Source organism: Coregonus lavaretus (assembly GCF_964263955.1).
Source record: "Coregonus lavaretus genome assembly, chromosome: 16".
NCBI lineage: Eukaryota > Metazoa > Chordata > Actinopteri > Salmoniformes > Salmonidae > Coregonus > Coregonus lavaretus.
In genome coordinates, this window is record NC_140003.1 from 43,142,233 (window position 1) to 43,163,633 (window position 21,401).

At 43.7% G+C, this 21,401-nt stretch overlaps 1 protein-coding gene across 1 annotated transcript in view; it reads left to right on the top strand.

The window, feature by feature from the left end:
* Positions 1 to 20,646, top strand: part of LOC311143666 (major facilitator superfamily domain-containing protein 6-like) — a gene marked incomplete at both ends in the record, with an annotated part of 23,174 nt that extends 2,528 nt beyond the window's left edge. The window contains 5 exons of the mRNA XM_084179537.1: positions 9,517 to 9,614; positions 17,443 to 17,604; positions 18,495 to 18,593; positions 18,936 to 19,201; positions 20,533 to 20,646. Coding sequence (XP_084035663.1) covers positions 9,517 to 9,614; positions 17,443 to 17,604; positions 18,495 to 18,593; positions 18,936 to 19,201; positions 20,533 to 20,646 — 739 coding nt within the window. The remainder of the gene's footprint in view (positions 1 to 9,516; positions 9,615 to 17,442; positions 17,605 to 18,494; positions 18,594 to 18,935; positions 19,202 to 20,532) is intronic.
* Between the last annotated feature and the right edge of the window lie 755 nt (positions 20,647 to 21,401).

Here is a 21,401-nt window from a genome sequence, read left to right on the forward strand (position 1 = left end):
CCCTCAGGTATGTTTGTAGTATACCCCTCAGGTCTGTTTGTACAGTAGTATACCCCTCAGGTCTGTTTGTAGTATACCCCTCAGGTCCGTTAGTAGTATACCCCTCAGGTCTGTTTATAATATACCCCTCAGGTCTGTTTGTACAGTAGTATACCCCTCAGGTCTGTTTGTACAGTAGTATACCCCTCAGGTCTGTTTGTACAGTAGTATACCCCTCAAGTCTGTTTGTACAGTAGTATACCCCTCAGGTCTGTTTATAATATACCCCTCAGGTCTGTTTGTACAGTAGTATACCCCTCAGGTCTGTTTGTACAGTAGTATACCCCTCAGGTCTGTTTGTAGTATACCCCTCAAGTCTGTTTGTACAGTAGTATACCCCTCAGGTCTGTTTGTAGTATACCCCTCAGGTCTGTTTGTAGTATACCCCTCAGGTCTGTTTGTAGTATACCCCTCAGGTCTGTTTGTACAGTAGTATACCCCTCAGGTCTGTTTGTAGTATACCCCTCATGTCTGTTTGTAGTATACCCCTCAGGTCTGTTTGTAGTATACCCCTCAGGTCTGTTTGTACAGTAGTATACACCTCAGGTCTGTTTGTAGTATACCCCTCAGGTCTGTTAGTAGTATACCCCTCAGGTCTGTTTGTAATATACCCCTCAGGTCTGTTTGTACAGTAATATACCCCTCAGGTCTGTTTGTACAGTAATATACCCCTCAGGTCTGTTTGTAATATACCCCTCAGGTCTGTTTGTAATATACCCCTCAGGTCTGTTTGTAGTATACCCCTCAAGTCTGTTTGTACAGTAGTATACCCCTCAGGTCTGTTTGTAGTATACCCCTCAGGTCTGTTTATAATATACCCCTCAGGTCTGTTTATAATATACCCCTCAGGTCTGTTTGTACAGTAGTATACCCCTCAGGTATGTTTGTAGTATACCCCTCAGGTCTGTTTGTACAGTAGTATACCCCTCAGGTCTGTTTGTAGTATACCCCTCAGGTCCGTTAGTAGTATACCCCTCAGGTCTGTTTATAATATACCCCTCAGGTCTGTTTGTACAGTAGTATACCCCTCAGGTCTGTTTGTAGTATACCCCTCAGGTCTGTTTGTAGTATACCCCTCAGGTCTGTTTGTAGTATACCCCTCAGGTCTGTTTGTACAGTAGTATACCCCTCAGGTCTGTTTGTAGTATACCCCTCACGTCTGTTTGTACAGTAGTATACCCCTCAGGTCTGTTTGTAGTATACCCCTCAGGTCTGTTTGTAGTATACCCCTCAGGTCTGTTTGTAGTATACCCCTCAGGTCTGTTTGTAGTATACCCCTCAGGTCTGTTTGTACAGTAGTATACCCCTCAGGTCTGTTTGTAGTATACCCCTCAGGTCTGTTTGTAGTATACCCCTCAGGTCTGTTTGTAGTATACCCCTCAGGTCTGTTTGTAGTATACCACTCAGGTCTGTTTGTAGTATACCCCTCAGGTCTGTTTGTAGTATACCCCTCAGATCTGTTTGTACAGTAGTATACCCCTCAGGTCTGTTTGTAGTATACCCCTCAGGTCCGTTAGTAGTATACCCCTCAGGTCTGTTTGTAGTATACCCCTCAGGTCCGTTAGTAGTATACCCCTCAGGTCTGTTTGTAGTATACCCCTCAGGTCTGTTTGTAGTATACCCCTCAGGTCTGTTTGTAGTATACCCCTCAGGTCTGTTTGTAGTATACCCCTCAGGTCTGTTTGTACAGTAGTATACCCCTCAGGTCTGTTTGTAGTATACCCCTCAGGTCTGTTTGTAGTATACCCCTCAGGTCTGTTTGTAGTATACCCCTCAGGTCTGTTTGTAGTATACCCCTCAGGTCTGTTTGTAGTATACCCCTCAGGTCTGTTTGTAATATACCCCTCAGGTCTGTTTGAACAGTAGTATACCCCTCAGGTCTGTTTGTAATATACCCCTCAGGTCTGTTTGTACAGTAATATACCCCTCAGGTCTGTTTGTAATATACCCCTCAGGTCTGTTTGTAATATACCCCTCAGGTCTGTTTGTAATATACCCGTCAGGTCTGTTTGTAGTATACCCCTCAGGTCTGTTTGTACAGTAGTATACCCCTCAGGTCTGTTTGTAGTATACCCCTCAGGTCTGTTTATAATATACCCCTCAGGTCTGTTTATAATATACCCCTCAGGTCTGTTTGTACAGTAGTATACCCCTCAGGTATGTTTGTAGTATACCCCTCAGGTCTGTTTGTACAGTAGTATACCCCTCAGGTCTGTTTGTAGTATACCCCTCAGGTCCGTTAGTAGTATACCCCTCAGGTCTGTTTATAATATACCCCTCAGGTCTGTTTGTACAGTAGTATACCCCTCAGGTCTGTTTGTACAGTAGTATACCCCTCAGGTCTGTTTGTACAGTAGTATACCCCTCAAGTCTGTTTGTACAGTAGTATACCCCTCAGGTCTGTTTATAATATACCCCTCAGGTCTGTTTGTACAGTAGTATACCCCTCAGGTCTGTTTGTACAGTAGTATACCCCTCAGGTCTGTTTGTAGTATACCCCTCAAGTCTGTTTGTACAGTAGTATACCCCTCAGGTCTGTTTGTAGTATACCCCTCAGGTCTGTTTGTAGTATACCCCTCAGGTCTGTTTGTAGTATACCCCTCAGGTCTGTTTGTACAGTAGTATACCCCTCAGGTCTGTTTGTACAGTAGTATACCCCTCAGGTCTGTTTGTAGTATACCCCTCAGGTCTGTTTGTAGTATACCCCTCAGGTCTGTTTGTACAGTAGTATACCCCTCAGGTCTGTTTGTACAGTAGTATACACCTCAGGTCTGTTTGTAGTATACCCCTCAGGTCTGTTTGTAATATACCCCTCAGGTCTGTTTGTACAGTAATATACCCCTCAGGTCTGTTTGTACAGTAATATACCCCTCAGGTCTGTTTGTACAGTAATATACCCCTCAGGTCTGTTTGTAATATACCCCTCAGGTCTGTTTGTAATATACCCCTCAGGTCTGTTTGTACAGTAGTATACCCCTCAGGTCTGTTTGTAGTATACCCCTCAGGTCTGTTTATAATATACCCCTCAGGTCTGTTTATAATATACCCCTCAGGTCTGTTTGTACAGTAGTATACCCCTCAGGTATGTTTGTAGTATACCCCTCAGGTCTGTTTGTACAGTAGTATACCCCTCAGGTCTGTTTGTAGTATACCCCTCAGGTCCGTTAGTAGTATACCCCTCAGGTCTGTTTATAATATACCCCTCAGGTCTGTTTGTACAGTAGTATACCCCTCAGGTCTGTTTGTAGTATACCCCTCAGGTCTGTTTGTAGTATACCCCTCAGGTCTGTTTGTAGTATACCCCTCAGGTCTGTTTGTACAGTAGTATACCCCTCAGGTCTGTTTGTAGTATACCCCTCACGTCTGTTTGTACAGTAGTATACCCCTCAGGTCTGTTTGTAGTATACCCCTCAGGTCTGTTTGTAGTATACCCCTCAGGTCTGTTTGTAGTATACCCCTCAGGTCTGTTTGTAGTATACCCCTCAGGTATGTTTGTAGTATACCCCTCAGGTCTGTTTGTACAGTAGTATACCCCTCAGGTCTGTTTGTACAGTAGTATACCCCTCAGGTCTGTTTGTAGTATACCCCTCAGGTCTGTTTGTAGTATACCCCTCAGGTCTGTTTGTAGTATACCCCTCAGGTCTGTTTGTAGTATACCACTCAGGTCTGTTTGTAGTATACCCCTCAGGTCTGTTTGTAGTATACCCCTCAGATCTGTTTGTACAGTAGTATACCCCTCAGGTCTGTTTGTAGTATACCCCTCAGGTCTGTTTGTAGTATACCCCTCAGGTCTGTTTGTAGTATACCCCTCAGGTCTGTTTGTAGTATACCCCTCAGGTCTGTTTGTAGTATACCCCTCAGGTCTGTTTGTAGTATACCCCTCAGGTCTGTTTGTAGTATACCCCTCAGGTCTGTTTGTAGTATCCCCCTCAGGTCTGTTTGTAGTATACCCCTCAGGTCTGTTTGTAGTATACCCCTCAGGTCTGTTTGTAGTATCCCCCTCAGGTCTGTTTGTAGTATACCCCTCAGGTCTGTTTGTAGTATACCCCTCAGGTCTGTTTGTAGTATACCCCTCAGGTCTGTTTGTAGTATACCCCTCAGGTCTGTTTGTAATATACCCCTCAGGTCTGTTTGTAGTATACCCCTCAGGTCTGTTTGTAGTATACCCCTCAGGTCTGTTTGTAGTATACCCCTCAGGTCTGTTTGTAGAGTAGTATACCCCTCAGGTAAGTTTGTAGTATACCCCTCAAGTCTGTTTGTACAGTAGTATACCCCTCAGGTCTGTTTGTAGTATACCCCTCAGGTCTGTTTGTAATATACCCCTCAGGTCTGTTTGTAATATACCCCTCAGGTCTGTTTGTAGTATACCCCTCAGGTCTGTTTGTAGTATACCCCTCAAGTCTGTTTGTACAGTAGTATACCCCTCAGGTCTGTTTGTACAGTAGTATACCCCTCAGGTCTGTTTGTAGTATACCCCTCAGGTCTGTTTGTAGTATACCCCTCAGGTCTGTTTGTAATATACCCCTCAGGTCTGTTTGTAGTATACCCCTCAGGTCTGTTTGTAGTATCCCCCTCAGGTCTGTTTGTAGTATACCCCTCAGGTCTGTTTGTAATATACCCCTCAGGTCTGTTTGTAATATACCCCTCAGGTCTGTTTGTAGTATACCCCTCAAGTCTGTTTGTACAGTAGTATACCCCTCAGGTCTGTTTGTACAGTAGTATACCCCTCAGGTCTGTTTGTACAGTAGTATACCCCTCAGGTCTGTTTGTAGTATACCCCTCAAGTCTGTTTGTACAGTAGTATACCCCTCAGGTCTGTTTGTACAGTAGTATACCCCTCAGGTCTGTTTGTAGTATACCCCTCAAGTCTGTTTGTACAGTAGTATACCCCTCAGGTCTGTTTGTAGTATACCCCTCAGGTCTGTTTGTAGTATACCCCTCAGTTCTGTTTGTAGTATACCCCTCAGGTCTGTTTGTACAGTAGTATACCCCTCAGGTCTGTTTGTAGTATACCCCTCATGTCCGTTAGTAGTATACCCCTCAGGTCTGTTTGTAGTATACCCCTCAGGTCTGTTTGTAGTATACCCCTCAGGTCTGTTTGTAGTATACCCCTCAGGTCTGTTTGTAGTATACCCCTCAGGTCTGTTTGTAGTATACCCCTCAGGTCTGTTTGTACAGTAGTATACCCCTCAGGTCTGTTTGTAGTATACCCCTCAGGTCTGTTTGTAGTATACCCCTCAGGTCTGTTTGTAGTATACCCCTCAGGTCTGTTTGTAGTATACCCCTCAGGTCTGTTTGTAGTATACCCCTCAGGTCTGTTAGTAGTATACCCCTCAGGTCTGTTTGTAATATACCCCTCAGGTCTGTTTGAACAGTAGTATACCCCTCAGGTCTGTTTGTAATATACCCCTCAGGTCTGTTTGTACAGTAATATACCCCTCAGGTCTGTTTGTAATATACCCCTCAGGTCTGTTTGTAATATACCCCTCAGGTCTGTTTGTAATATACCCGTCAGGTCTGTTTGTAGTATACCCCTCAGGTCTGTTTGTACAGTAGTATACCCCTCAGGTCTGTTTGTAGTATACCCCTCAGGTCTGTTTATAATATACCCCTCAGGTCTGTTTATAATATACCCCTCAGGTCTGTTTGTACAGTAGTATACCCCTCAGGTATGTTTGTAGTATACCCCTCAGGTCTGTTTGTACAGTAGTATACCCCTCAGGTCTGTTTGTAGTATACCCCTCAGGTCCGTTAGTAGTATACCCCTCAGGTCTGTTTATAATATACCCCTCAGGTCTGTTTGTACAGTAGTATACCCCTCAGGTCTGTTTGTACAGTAGTATACCCCTCAGGTCTGTTTGTACAGTAGTATACCCCTCAAGTCTGTTTGTACAGTAGTATACCCCTCAGGTCTGTTTATAATATACCCCTCAGGTCTGTTTGTACAGTAGTATACCCCTCAGGTCTGTTTGTACAGTAGTATACCCCTCAGGTCTGTTTGTAGTATACCCCTCAAGTCTGTTTGTACAGTAGTATACCCCTCAGGTCTGTTTGTAGTATACCCCTCAGGTCTGTTTGTAGTATACCCCTCAGGTCTGTTTGTAGTATACCCCTCAGGTCTGTTTGTACAGTAGTATACCCCTCAGGTCTGTTTGTAGTATACCCCTCAGGTCTGTTTGTAGTATACCCCTCAGGTCTGTTTGTACAGTAGTATACACCTCAGGTCTGTTTGTAGTATACCCCTCAGGTCTGTTAGTAGTATACCCCTCAGGTCTGTTTGTAATATACCCCTCAGGTCTGTTTGTACAGTAATATACCCCTCAGGTCTGTTTGTACAGTAATATACCCCTCAGGTCTGTTTGTAATATACCCCTCAGGTCTGTTTGTAATATACCCCTCAGGTCTGTTTGTAGTATACCCCTCAAGTCTGTTTGTACAGTAGTATACCCCTCAGGTCTGTTTGTAGTATACCCCTCAGGTCTGTTTATAATATACCCCTCAGGTCTGTTTATAATATACCCCTCAGGTCTGTTTGTACAGTAGTATACCCCTCAGGTATGTTTGTAGTATACCCCTCAGGTCTGTTTGTACAGTAGTATACCCCTCAGGTCTGTTTGTAGTATACCCCTCAGGTCCGTTAGTAGTATACCCCTCAGGTCTGTTTATAATATACCCCTCAGGTCTGTTTGTACAGTAGTATACCCCTCAGGTCTGTTTGTAGTATACCCCTCAGGTCTGTTTGTAGTATACCCCTCAGGTCTGTTTGTAGTATACCCCTCAGGTCTGTTTGTACAGTAGTATACCCCTCAGGTCTGTTTGTAGTATACCCCTCACGTCTGTTTGTACAGTAGTATACCCCTCAGGTCTGTTTGTAGTATACCCCTCAGGTCTGTTTGTAGTATACCCCTCAGGTCTGTTTGTAGTATACCCCTCAGGTCTGTTTGTAGTATACCCCTCAGGTCTGTTTGTAGTATACCCCTCAGGTCTGTTTGTACAGTAGTATACCCCTCAGGTCTGTTTGTACAGTAGTATACCCCTCAGGTCTGTTTGTAGTATACCCCTCAGGTCTGTTTGTAGTATACCCCTCAGGTCTGTTTGTAGTATACCCCTCAGGTCTGTTTGTAGTATACCACTCAGGTCTGTTTGTAGTATACCCCTCAGGTCTGTTTGTAGTATACCCCTCAGATCTGTTTGTACAGTAGTATACCCCTCAGGTCTGTTTGTAGTATACCCCTCAGGTCTGTTTGTAGTATACCCCTCAGGTCTGTTTGTAGTATACCCCTCAGGTCTGTTTGTAGTATACCCCTCAGGTCTGTTTGTAGTATACCCCTCAGGTCTGTTTGTAGTATACCCCTCAGGTCTGTTTGTAGTATACCCCTCAGGTCTGTTTGTAGTATACCCCTCAGGTCTGTTTGTAGTATCCCCCTCAGGTCTGTTTGTAGTATACCCCTCAGGTCTGTTTGTAGTATACCCCTCAGGTCTGTTTGTAGTATCCCCCTCAGGTCTGTTTGTAGTATACCCCTCAGGTCTGTTTGTAGTATACCCCTCAGGTCTGTTTGTAGTATACCCCTCAGGTCTGTTTGTAATATACCCCTCAGGTCTGTTTGTAGTATACCCCTCAGGTCTGTTTGTAGTATACCCCTCAGGTCTGTTTGTAATATACCCCTCAGGTCTGTTTGTAGTATACCCCTCAGGTCTGTTTGTAGTATACCCCTCAGGTCTGTTTGTAGTATACCCCTCAGGTCTGTTTGTAATATACCCCTCAGGTCTGTTTGTAATATACCCCTCAGGTCTGTTTGTAGTATACCCCTCGGGTCTGTTTGTAGTATACCCCTCAGGTCTGTTTGTAGTATACCCCTCAAGTCTGTTTGTACAGTAGTATACCCCTCAGGTCTGTTTGTACAGTAGTATACCCCTCAGGTCTGTTTGTAGTATACCCCTCAGGTCTGTTTGTAGTATACCCCTCAGGTCTGTTTGTAATATACCCCTCAGGTCTGTTTGTAGTATACCCCTCAGGTCTGTTTGTAGTATCCCCCTCAGGTCTGTTTGTAGTATACCCCTCAGGTCTGTTTGTAATATACCCCTCAGGTCTGTTTGTAATATACCCCTCAGGTCTGTTTGTAGTATACCCCTCAAGTCTGTTTGTACAGTAGTATACCCCTCAGGTCTGTTTGTACAGTAGTATACCCCTCAGGTCTGTTTGTACAGTAGTATACCCCTCAGGTCTGTTTGTAGTATACCCCTCAAGTCTGTTTGTACAGTAGTATACCCCTCAGGTCTGTTTGTACAGTAGTATACCCCTCAGGTCTGTTTGTAGTATACCCCTCAAGTCTGTTTATAATATACCCCTCAGGTCTGTTTGTAGTATACCCCTCAGGTCCGTTAGTAGTATACCCCTCAGGTCTGTTTGTAGTATACCCCTCAAGTCTGTTTGTACAGTAGTATACCCCTCAGGTCTGTTTGTAGTAAAGCTCCCGGTACTTTACTTTACCAAAGTTACCGGAATCTGCAGTAATTTTGGTAATTAACAGAGAATCTATGGGAATCTATTGTAAATTTGGTAATTCATACTTGAATAACTAAATTTTGAAAAAGTAATATATTCACTTTTTAGATCTGTATCCATGAGTTTCTAGTAGATATACCATATGGTTGAAGAGAAAATAGCCTAATTAATGAAAAAAGCATCCAATCAACAATGGCATTATTTTTATTAATTCTACGCTTCCAACTATTGACTTTTTTCACAACTGCCTCCAGTTTGACGCCAAAACATTGACAGCAAATACATATTCACATAGTTAAAAAAAAGTGTGTAAACAAATATGTAAAGGATATTTCATGCTGAAACCCTCAAATTAAACACCAATGGTATTCACTAAATTGATGGCTTATATTTAGAATAATGTTTTACAGTGTTGTCATTCTATTTTACATTATTTCATGTATTTCACATGTGATAAGGCCACACAGAGGGCCAGACACAAATACAGACTCCTGTAATAATCTGAAATACCCAAAAGGGCCACTAGATGTCATGTGATAGATTACGTAACATCCTGGTAATTTACTGGTAAACTTAGAACATTTCCAGTAATATACCCTCCCCTTGCAACCCTAGTTCAGAATGACCATGACAAACCAACCACAATCCAGGGACAGTTCAGGTTTGACCTCTGAACTTTGGCTTTGCTTTCACCTGCAACTCTGTTGAGGCAATAACCTCCTATAGGTTTAGGTTAGGGTTAGGGTTTAGGTTAGGGTTAGGGTTTAGGATAGGGTTAGGGTTTAGGATAGGGTTAGGGTTTAGGATAGGGTTAGGGTTTAGGTTAGGGTTAGGGTTTAGGATAGGGTTAGGGTTTAGTTTGTGATTGGTGGATGGTTACTTGAAAAGTGTAGTGAGTAGTGATAGTTCAACAACATCTATAAAACATTTGTTTTACCTTCTCCTCCTCCTCCTCCCCTCTCTCTCCACAGGGTGCTGTACATCGGTCTGGCCTGCAACACAGCTCGCTACCTGTACATCTCCTACCTGGAGAATGCCTGGATCGTCCTGCCCATGGAGGTCCTTCAGGGTAAGGCTACACTGGGTGGCACGGCACGGTCACGCATGACGGCATATGTTGACTTAGCTTAGCTTAGCTTAGCTAATGTTAACATTAGATAGAAATTGTTTGGACTGGCTTCACCAGTACACTTACATTGTTGCCGTGTTGGCTCAGAGTTCATATCAGGCAGGACAGGAACTCTCCTCTCAACGAAATGAAAGGCTTTTCCTTCGCCTGGAAAACACCCTTTTCCTCTGTATCTAGACTTCACTGAAAGCCACTTAGGCCATGAATTACAATGTTGCAGCTGCACACGAAAGATTAACATGAAAGCATGCTTAAAATGTTTGTAATCATCACACTAGAGGCATAACAACACCAAAAAAAACATTTAGAGACACACTTAGAGACACAAATAATCTCTTTTGAAAATTCAAAAGTAAGTGGTATGACAATAACAAAACAAAACAAACAAAATGGCCGTAGCTCTGGTCTGGCCATTGTTTTCTGGGAGTGGGAGCTTATGCCACATTCACGTCATGTCGGAAACTCGGGAACTCTTAAAATGAACGTATGTTATTCGCGTAGCGCTTCCAATTGGTTGAGTCTGATACTTCCTAGTGGGAAACTCGGGTATGATCTTTTTACAAAGAGTAAGCAAGTTGGAGTGTCCGACATGGCGTGAACAAGGCATACACAGGGGCAAGGCCTGGCCGTACTATGGGGGGTAGCAGGTTCTATTACAATGATGACAACGAGGCACGTTGACTTTGAACTAGCTGGTTGAGCCAAACACGGCACACCCAGCAAGGGTTAAGGAAGAGGGTTAAGTCAACTCTCTCTCTCGCCTGCCACCTGCCATGAACACACACAGGATATGTCCTCCACTTGACATCAATTAGAAAATGGCTCCCAAGATGTGTATCTTTCCCTTACCAAAAAGTCTAGTGTAGTGTACAGCTGTTAATACTAACACAATAGAGTTTCACTGGCCTGTTTGTTTGTTTGTTTCTGCTTATTAGTGTAATGTGAAAAGGACAGATTTTAAATGTTATGTTTGTTCTACTGACGTTTCTTTTTATTACCTACTGCTCTACAGTGAGGGGGGAAAAAAGTATTTGATCTCCTGCTGATTTTGTACGTTTGCCCACTGACAAAGACATGATCAGTCTATAATTTTAATGGTAGGTTTATTTGAACAGTGAGAGACAGAATAACAACAAAAAAATCCAGAAAATCGCATGTCAAAAATGTTATAAATTGATTTGCATTTTAATGAGGGAAATAAGTATTTGACCCCCTCTCAATCAGAAAGATTTCTGGCTCCCAGGTGTCTTTTCTACAGGTAACGAGCTGAGATTAGGAGCACACTCTTAAAGGGAGTGCTCCTAATCTCAGCTTGTTACCTGTATAAAAGACACCTGTCCACAGAAGCAATCAATCAATCAGATTCCAAACTCTCCACCATGGCCAAGACCAAAGTGCTCTCCAAGGATGTCAGGGACAAGATTGTAGACCTACACAAGGCTGGAATGGGCTACAAGACCATCGCCAAGCAGCTTGGTGAAAAGGTGACAACATTTGGTGCGATTATTCGCAAATGGAAGAAACACAAAATAACTGTCGATCTCCCTCGGCCTGGGGCTCCATGCAAGATCTCACCTCGTGGAGTTGCAATGATCATGAGAACGGTGAGGAATCAGCCCAGAACTATACGGGAGGATCTTGTCAATGATCTCAAGGCAGCTGGGACCATAGTCACCAAGAAAACAATTGGTAACACACTGCGCCGTGAAGGACTGAAATCCTGCAGCGCCCGCAAGGTCCCCCTGCTCAAGAATGCACATATACAGGGCCGTCTGAAGTTTGCCAATGAACATCTGAATAACTCAGAGGAGAACTGGGTCAAAGTGTTGTGGTCAGATGAGACCAAAATCAAGCTCTTTGGCATCAACTCAACTCGCCGTGTTTGGAGGAGGAGGAATGCTGCCTATGACCCCAAGAACACCATCCCCACCATCAAACATGGAGGTGGAAACATTATGCTTTGGGGGTATTTTTCTGATAAGGGGACAGGACAACTTCACCGCATCAAAGGGACGATGGACGGGGCCATGTACTGTCAAATCTTGGGTGAGAACCTCCTTCCCTCAGCCAGGGAATTGAAAATGGGTCGTGGATGGGTATTCCAGCCTGACAATGACCCAAAACAAACGGCCAAGGCAACAAAGGAGTAGCTCAAGAAGAAGCACATTAAGGTCCTGGAGTGGCCTAGCCAGTCTCCAGACCTTAATCCCATAGAAAATCTGTGGAGGGAGCTGAAGGTTCGAGTTGCCAAATGTCAGCCTCGAAACCTTAATGACTTGGAGAATATCTGCAAAGAGGAGTGGAACAAAATCCCTCCTGAGATGTGTGCAAACCTGGTGGCCAACTACAAGAAACGTCTGACCTCTGTGATTGCCAACAAGGGTTTTGCCACCAAGTACTAAGTCATGTTTTGCAGAGGGGTCAAATACTTATGTCCCTCATTAAAATGCAAATCAATTTATAACATTTTTTCCATGTGTTTTTCTGGATTTTTTTGTTGTTATTCTGTCTCTCACTGTTCAAATAAACCTACCATTAAAATTATAGACTGATCATGTCTTTGTCAGTGGGCAAACGTACAAAATCAGCAGGAGATCAAATACTTTTTTCCCTCACTGTATATCTCTGTTCTGCTAGGGAGGTATATTGACTTAACAAGTCAATAACTAGGTCTAATCGTAATACTCCCTTCCCTGACCTTGTAATAATGTGTCTCTTTCACTCTCTCTCTCTCTCTCTCTCTCTCTCTCTCTCTCTCTCTCTCTCTCTCTCTCTCTCTCTCTCTCTCTCTCTCTCTCTCTCTCTCTCTGTCTCTCTATCGCTCTCTCTCTCTGTATCTCTCTCTGTCTCTCTCTATCTCTCTCTGTCTCTGTCAATTCAATTCAATTTAAGGGCTTTATTGGCATGGGAAACGTATATTAACATTGCCAAAGCAAGTGAAGTAGATAGTTAACAAAAGTGAAATAAACAATAAATATTAACAGTAAACATTACACTCAGAAGTTCCAAAAGAATAAAGACATTTCAAATGTCATATTATGTATATATACAGTGTTGTAACATCTCTCTCCCCCCCCCTCTCTCTCTCTCTCTCTCTCTCTCTCTCTCTCTCTCTCTCTCTCTCTCTCTCTCTCTCTCTCTCTCTCTCTCTCTCTCTCTCTCTCTCTCTCTCTCTCTCTGTGTCTCTGTCTGTCTGTCTCTCCCTCTCTCTCTCTCTGTCTCTGAACAGTAAACATTACACTCACAAAAGTTCCAAAAGAATAAAGACATTTCAAATGTCATATTATGTATATATACAGTGTTGTAACATCTCTCTCTCTCTCTCTCTCTCTCTCTCTCTCTCTCTCTCTCTCTCTCTCTCTCTCACATTTCATTTTAAGGGTCATATTATGTCTATATACAGTGTTATAATGATTTGCAAATAGTTAAAGTACAAAAAGGAAAATAAATAAACATAAATATAGGTTGTATTTACAATGGTGTTTGTTCTTCACTGGTTGCCCTTTTCTTGTGGCAGCAGGTCACAAATCTTGCTGCTGTGACTGCACATTGTGGTATTTCACCCAATAGATATGTTTTTAATAGATATGGAGTTTATCCACATTTGATTTGTTTTCAAATTCTTTGTGGGTCTGTGTAATCTGAGGGAAGTATGTGTCTCTAATATGGTCATACATTTGGCAGGAATTTAGGAAGTGCAGCTCAGTTTCCACCTCATTTTGTGGGCAGTGTGCACATAGCCTTTCTTCTCTTGAGAGCCAGGTCTGTCTACGGCGGCCTTTCTCAATAGCAAGGCTATGCTCACTGAGTCTGTACATAGTCAAAGATTTCCTTAATTTTGGGTCAGTCACAGTGGTCAGGTTTTCTGCCACTGTGTACTCTCTGTTTAGGGCCAAATAGCATTCTAATTTGCTCTGTTGTTGTGTTAATTCTTTCCAATGTGTCAAGTAATTATATTTTAGTTTTCTCATGATTTGGTTGGTTCTAATTGTGTTGCTGTCCTGGACCAGCTTGCTTAGGGGACTCTTCTCCTGGTTCATCTCTCTGTAGGTGATGGCTTTGTTATAGAAGGTTTGGGAATCGCTTCCTTTTAGGTGGTTGTAGAATTTAACGGCTCTTTTCTGGATTTTGATAATTAGTGGGTATTGGCCTAATTCTGCTCTGCATGCATTATTTGGTGTTTTACGTTGTACATGTAGGATGTTTTTGCAGAATTCTGCATGCAGAGTCTAAATTTGGTGTTTGTCCCATTTTGTGAATTATTGGTTGGTGAGCGGACCCCAGACCTCACAACCATAAAGGGAAATGGGTTCTATAACTGATTCAAGTATTTTTAGCCAGATCCTAATTGGTATGTTGACTTTTATGTTCCTTTTGATGGCATAGAAGGCCCTTCTTGTCTTGTCTCTCAAATCGTTCACAGCTTTGTGGAAGTTACCTGTGGTGCTGATGTTTAGGCTGAGGTATGTATCGTTTTTTTGTGTGCTCTAGGGCAACGGTGTCTAGATGGAATTTGTACTTGTGGTCCTGGCAACTGGACCTTTTTTGGAACACCATTATTTTTGTCTTACTGAGATTTACTGTCAGGGCCCAGGTCTGACAGAATCTGTGCAGAATGTGAATACGTGGTATGTTGTACGGTAATTTGGTAAAAAGCCAATTTGACATTTGCTCAGTACAATGTTTTCACTGAGGAAATGAACTAGTCTGCTGTTAATGATAATGCAGAGGATTTTCCCAAGGTTGATGTTGACGCATATCCCACGGTAGTTATTGGGGTCAAATTTGTCTCCACTTTTGTGGATTGGGGTGATCAGTCCTTGGTTCCAAATATTGGGGAAGATGCCAGAGCTAAGGATGATGTTAAAGAGTTAAAATATAGCCAATTGGAATTTGTGGTCTGTATATTTTATCATTTCATTGAGGATACCATCAACACCACAGGACTTTTTGGGTTGGAGGGTTTGTCTTTTGTCCTGTAGTTCATTCAATGCAATTGGATTATCCAGTGGGTTCTGGTAGTCTTCAATAGTTGATTCTAAGATTTGTATTTGATCATGTACAGTGAGGGAAAAAAGTATTTGATCCCCTGCTGATTTTGTATGTTTGCCCACTGACAAAGAAATGATCAGTCTATAATTTTAATGGTAGGTTTATTTGAACAGTGAGAGGCAGAATAACAACAAAAAAATCCTGAAAAACGCATGTCAAAAATGTTATAAATTGATTTGCATTTTAATGAGGGAAATAAGTATTTGACCCCCTCTCAATCAGAAAGATTTCTGGCTCCCAGGTGTCTTTTCTACAGGTAACGAGCTGAGATTAGGAGCACACTCTTAAAGGGAGTGCTCCTAATCTCAGTTTGTTACCTGTATAAAAGACACCTGTCCACAGAAGCAATCAATCAATCAGATTCCAAACTCTCCACCATGGCCAAGACCAAAGTGCTCTCCAAGGATGTCAGGGACAAGATTGTAGACCTACACAAGGCTGGAATGGGCTACAAGACCATCGCCAAGCAGCTTGGTGAAAAGGTGACAACATTTGGTGCGATTATTCGCAAATGGAAGAAACACAAAATAACTGTCAATCTCCCTCGGCCTGGGGCTCCATGCAAGATCTCACCTCGTGGAGTTGCAATGATCATGAGAACGGTGAGGAATCAGCCCAGAACTATACGGGAGGATCTTGTCAATGATCTCAAGGCAGCTGGGACCATAGTCACCAAGAAAACAATTGGTAACACACTGCGCCGTGAAGGACTGAAATCCTGCAGCGCTCGCAAGGTCCCCCTGCTCAAGAATGCACATATACAGGGCCGTCTGAAGTTTGCCAATGAACATCTGAATAACTCAGAGGAGAACTGGGACAAAGTGTTGTGGTCAGATGAGACCAAAATCAAGCTCTTTGGCATCAACTCAACTCGCCGTGTTTGGAGGAGGAGGAATGCTGCCTATGACCCCAAGAACACCATCCCCACCATCAAACATGGAGGTGGAAACATTATGCTTTGGGGGTATTTTTCTGCTAAGGGGACAGGACAACTTCACCGCATCAAAGGGACGATGGACGGGGCCATGTACTGTCAAATCTTGGGTGAGAACCTCCTTCCCTCAGCCAGGGAATTGAAAATGGGTCGTGGATGGGTATTCCAGCCTGACAATGACCCAAAACAAACGGCCAAGGCAACAAAGGAGTAGCTCAAGAAGAAGCACATTAAGGTCCTGGAGTGGCCTAGCCAGTCTCCAGACCTTAATCCCATAGAAAATCTGTGGAGGGAGCTGAAGGTTCGAGTTGCCAAATGTCAGCCTCGAAACCTTAATGACTTGGAGAATATCTGCAAAGAGGAGTGGAACAAAATCCCTCCTGAGATGTGTGCAAACCTGGTGGCCAACTACAAGAAACGTCTGACCTCTGTGATTGCCAACAAGGGTTTTGCCACCACCAAGTACTAAGTCATGTTTTGCAGAGGGGTCAAATACTTATGTCCCTCATTAAAATGCAAATCAATTTATAACATTTTTTACATGTATTTTTCTGGATTTTTTTGTTGTTATTATGTTATTCTGTTCAAATAAACCTACCATTAAAATTATAGACTGATCATGTCTTTGTCAGTGGGCAAACGTACAAAATCAGCAGGGGATCAAATACTTTTTTCCCTCACTGTATATGTTTTTGCTGTTTTTTTGTTCGTTGTTATAGGGCCAAAAAGATTGGAGAAGTGGTTTACCCATACATCTCAGTTTTGGATAGATAACTCTTTGTGTTGTTGTTTGTTTAGTGTTTTCCAATTTTCCCAGAAGTGGTTTGAGTCTATGGACTCTTCAATTACATTTAGCTGATTTCTGACGTGCTGTCCCTTCTTTTTCCGTAGTTTATTTCTGTATTGTTTTAGTGATTCACCATAGTGAAGGAGTAGGCTCATTTTTTCTGGGTCTCTATGTTTTTGGTTGGATAGGTTTCTCAATTTCTTTCTTAGGTTTTTGCATTCTCAAATCAAATCAAATCAAATTTTATTTGCCACATGCGCCGAATACAGCAGGTGTAGACATTACAGTGAAATGCTTACTTACAAGCCCTTAGCCAACAATGCAATAAAAAAGTGTTAAGCAAAAGAAATAAAAGCAAATAACTAAAGAGCAGAAGTAAAATAAAATAACCGTAGGGAGGTTATATACAGGGGGGTACCGGTGCAGAGTCAATGTGCGGGGGCGCCGGCTAGTCGAGGTAATTGAGGTAATATGTACATGTGGGTAGAGTTAAAGTGACTATGCATAAATAATTAACAGAGTAGCAGCAGCGTAAAAAGGATGGGGTGGGGGGGCAGTGCAAATTGTCCGGGTAGCCATGATTAGCTGTTCAGGAGTCTAATGGCTTGGGGGTAGAAGCTGTTGAGAAGCCTTTTGGACCTAGACTTGGCGCTCCGGTACCGCTTGCCGTGCGGTAGCAGAGAGAACAGTCTATGACTAGGGTGGCTGGAGTCTTTGACAATTTTGAGGGCCTTCCTCTGACACCGCCTGGTATAGAGGTCCTGGATGGCAGGAAGCTTGGCCCCAGTGATGTACTGTGCCGTACGCACTACCCTCTGTAGTGCCTTGCGGTCAGAGGCCAAGCAGTTGCCATACCAGGCGATGGTTCTTCATCAAACCATTTGTCATTGTTGTTAATTTTCTCTCTGTCTCTCTCTCTCTCTCTCTCTCTCTCTCTCTCTCTCTCTCTGTCTCTCTGTCTCTCTGTCTCTCTGTCTGTATCTCTGTGTATCTAGGTGTGACCCATGCCTCAGTGTGGGCAGCTTGTATCTCCTACCTCAGTGCTGCGGTGCCTCCAGAGCTGAGGACCTCTGCCCAGGGTATCCTCCAGGGCCTGCATCTGGGGCTGGGCCGGGGCTGTGGGGCCATGGTGGGGGGAGTCTTCGTCAACTTTTTTGGTAAGAACCACTGTGTGAGGAGAAAACAGACGGACTGTATTTATAGAAGTTGTATTTAATTGATTTGAGTATCCCCCAGTTCTAGAGTATGTAAAACACATTCAACCAAAGAGAGATGGAGCTATTGGCGTCACACGTCAAAGGTATTATTAGCAGTATAGACTGCTGTTCAATGTTACATTTGCTGCTCTATGTTCATTAATTGAAATGACCATTGAGAACAGCAGTAACTATTGTAGATTTGACATTTAACAGAATGTAGCTTCCCTCCTCCTTGACCAGCTAGTTTTACATTTTAGTCATTTAGCAGACGCTCTTATCCAGAGCGACTTACAGTTAGTGAGTGCATACATTTTTCACACTGGCCCCCCCCCCGTGGGAAACGAACCCACAATCCTGGCGTTGCAAGCGCCATGCTCTACCAACTGAGCTACACGGGGCCCCGTGTAGTTGTACTCACACGTGTCATAGTCCCACATGCCTTTCCAGCTGTTGAACAACGCCTCCTCTCCTTAAAATGATGACCTGTCCTCCATGGTTTTCATAAGATAATCCAGGTATTAACTCTTAATAAACTTCCACCAGCCTCATCTTCAATCATTAGGATAGGAATTTGATGGTTTGGAATGCACTTGGCAGCTCTCCCAGAATAACACCTGTGTGTCCCTCTCTGTGATCTGAAACACATATTGATGACTGGGGTAAAATATATCCCTTACAGTGCTGAAATGGACATAGATTTTCTGTTTTTCTGTTATATGAAAAGCAATGAGTGAAAATAAATACATTTATTTATTTGGTTTCCGAAAGCCTATGGAGCAGGGGGCTATGGGGTTGATTTGGAATTCAGAAATACTGTACACGTTTGTCTTTTTGGGTTATGGTTTTAGGAGCGGCTCACACCTTCAGTGGGATTGGAATGTCCTCCCTCGTCATCCTCCTCCTCTTCGCTCTCATCCAGTGGCTGGCTGTGCAGAGTGGGGACGAAGGTATGTGTCATTAAAGTTTGATTTGATCCTGTCTGCTTCATGGCGTGCTTCCTGCTTGGACTACAGAAAAACAGCGGCACCTATTATACCCCTTAGTGGAGAAGTGACTGGCTTCCAATGTGGCATGCAGAACATTTACAGCCAGAACATTTATGGCCACTATCGTTTTATCCTCTTTCTCAATCAGCAACTGAGAAATTCATAGACATCAGAATGCTGCATGAATCATATTTAGGATCTTTAATAGTGGAGATAGTTGTTAGGTCGGACACGTTAGCAGAATAATCATTTTGAAGCATGCCAGGAATTGTTATGAAACATTTTGCTTGAGTTGTTTTCCAGATCCCAGAATGCTGGCGGAGAACATCCCGGTTCCCTCCAGCCCTGTTCCCATAGCGACCATAGATGTTATCCAATCAAATAACGCAGAAGCCACAATGACACCACCGAGGAAGACCAAGCACCAGGAGGATCAGGAGGACGTGAGCAAGCCCGCCTGGGTGGTGTCCGCCTCACCCTGGGTCACCCTGGCCTTCGCCCTGCACCAGATCAGACAGACGGCAATCCTTGCCAGGAGCAGCCCTGCCAACAACCATCAGCCGCTGCAGGTACTGTATGTAGACAGGGTGGCTGGCAGCTCGTGGGCTTCAGGCATAGACTGATGGGTTCAGGAATAGACTGATGGGTTCAGGAATAGACTGATGGGTTCAGGGATAGACTGATGGGTTCAGGAATAGACTGATGGGTTCAGGAATAGACTGATGGGTTCAGGGATAGACTGATGGGTTCAGGAATAGACTGATGGGTTCAGGAATAGACTGATGGGTTCAGGCATAGACTGATGGGTTCAGGGATATACTGATGGGTTCAGGGATAGACTGATGGGTTCAGGCATAGACTGATGGGTTCAGGGATAGACTGATGGGTTCAGGAATAGACTGATGGGTTCAGGGATAGACTGATGGGTTCAGGGATAGACTGATGGGTTCAGGGATAGACTGATGGGTTCAGGCATAGACTGATGGGTTCAGGAATAGACTGATGGGTTCAGGGATAGACTGATGGGTTCAGGCATAGACTGATGCGTTCAGGGATAGACTGATGCGTTCAGGCATAGTCTGATGGGTTCAGGGATAGACTGATGGGTTCAGGCATAGACTGATGGGTTCAGGGATAGACTGATGGGTTAGGGATAGACTGATGGGTTCAGGAATAGTCTGATGGGTTCAGGGATAGACTGATGGGTTCAGGGATAGACTGATGGGTTCAGGAATAGACTGATGCGTTCAGGGATAGACTGATGGGTTCAGGGATAGACTGATGGGTTCAGGGATAGACTGATGGGTTCAGGAATAGACTGATGGGTTCAGGGATAGACTGATGGGTTCAGGGATAGACTGATGGGTTCAGGGATAGACTGATGGGTTCAGGGATAGACTGATGGGTTCAGGAATAGACTGATGGGTTCAGGGATAGACTGATGGGTTCAGGGATAGACTGATGGGTTCAGGCTATGCTTTGAGGCTGGGCCCAAAGACATGTCACTGGGCAGAGAAAGAAAAAAGGTAATTTTTGTGATTGTTACCTTTGTGATAATGAAATGTGATGGTGGTTTATCTAGGAATTTGTGCATGTTCCAGCCAAGTTTCCATGTTGTATCATGTCCTCCTGAGAATTGTCTTCTTTATATCATACATCCCATCTTGAAGAAAGGTGAGAATATAATTCCTGCCTTTAGACCAATATTTTATGAGGGTGTTTTTTCATATTGTAGTGACCTTAACCCAACTCCTAGCGAGCTCGGACGTAACGGCTAAGGTGTTGGCTTGACATTCGCTGGACCCAAATTCGCTACAATATCTATGCATTTGCTAAGTGCTATAATTACAGTATTAAAGAGAACTATGATGTAACACTTTCCCTTTGCTCTGATTGGTAGGAGATAAATGATATCAGCACAGATGAACCAACAGAGGAAACCTCCCCATCCCTAGACCCTCCCAGCAAGTCCCCCACAGACTGGCCCCTCTCAAGTGGGAGCCCCACTCCTTGACCAGGACCCCTCTACGCCTGCTGACCAACCACCCCTCTCCACTGGCCACACACAGTAGGGGATTGGAAAGAGGGGACACGTTGCACATTGAGGAACTGCCCTAAAATGTTTTCCTCCCAAGCAACACCAAGTCAAGGGGTGGCCCATGTACAGCTAGGTAGTCCAGCTAAAAGAGAGAGAGAGAGAGAGAGGGAGTATGATTTTACAGACTGGACAGAAGTGAAATACAGACCAAAATGAAGGAGGTTGAATTCGTCCTCTTAGCAGACATGTCTTAACAAGTGCCTTTAGGGATCTGAGGAAAAGCGCTTGCCTTGAATGATCTATTGTTACTCTGTCAAGTGGACATCAAAAGAGTAACAGAGTTTTATTTATTTTACTTATAGTGGAAGTCTGGGATAGTGGGTTCGATTGAATAAGGCTCCATTTGTTTCGCTGGCCCTTAAAGTGCCGCAGTGCTGTTGTAGGTTGGTGATTCACGCTCATGTAGCAGCAGTGACACACTCAATCTAAATAGCTGTGTGTAATGGCTGCTTTGCCTGATGTGGACGGTAGAGATTCCTCTTTCATAAAGTTTAGGAGCAAAATTCAAATAGGCAAACGTTGTGGAACGTTGCAGATAGCAACTTTATTAATATGGGCTCCCGACTGGCGCAGCGGTCTAAGGCACTGCATCTCAGTGCTTGAGGCGTCACTACAGACCCCCTGGTTCGATTCCAGGCTGTATCACAACTGGCCGTGATTGGGAGTCCCAT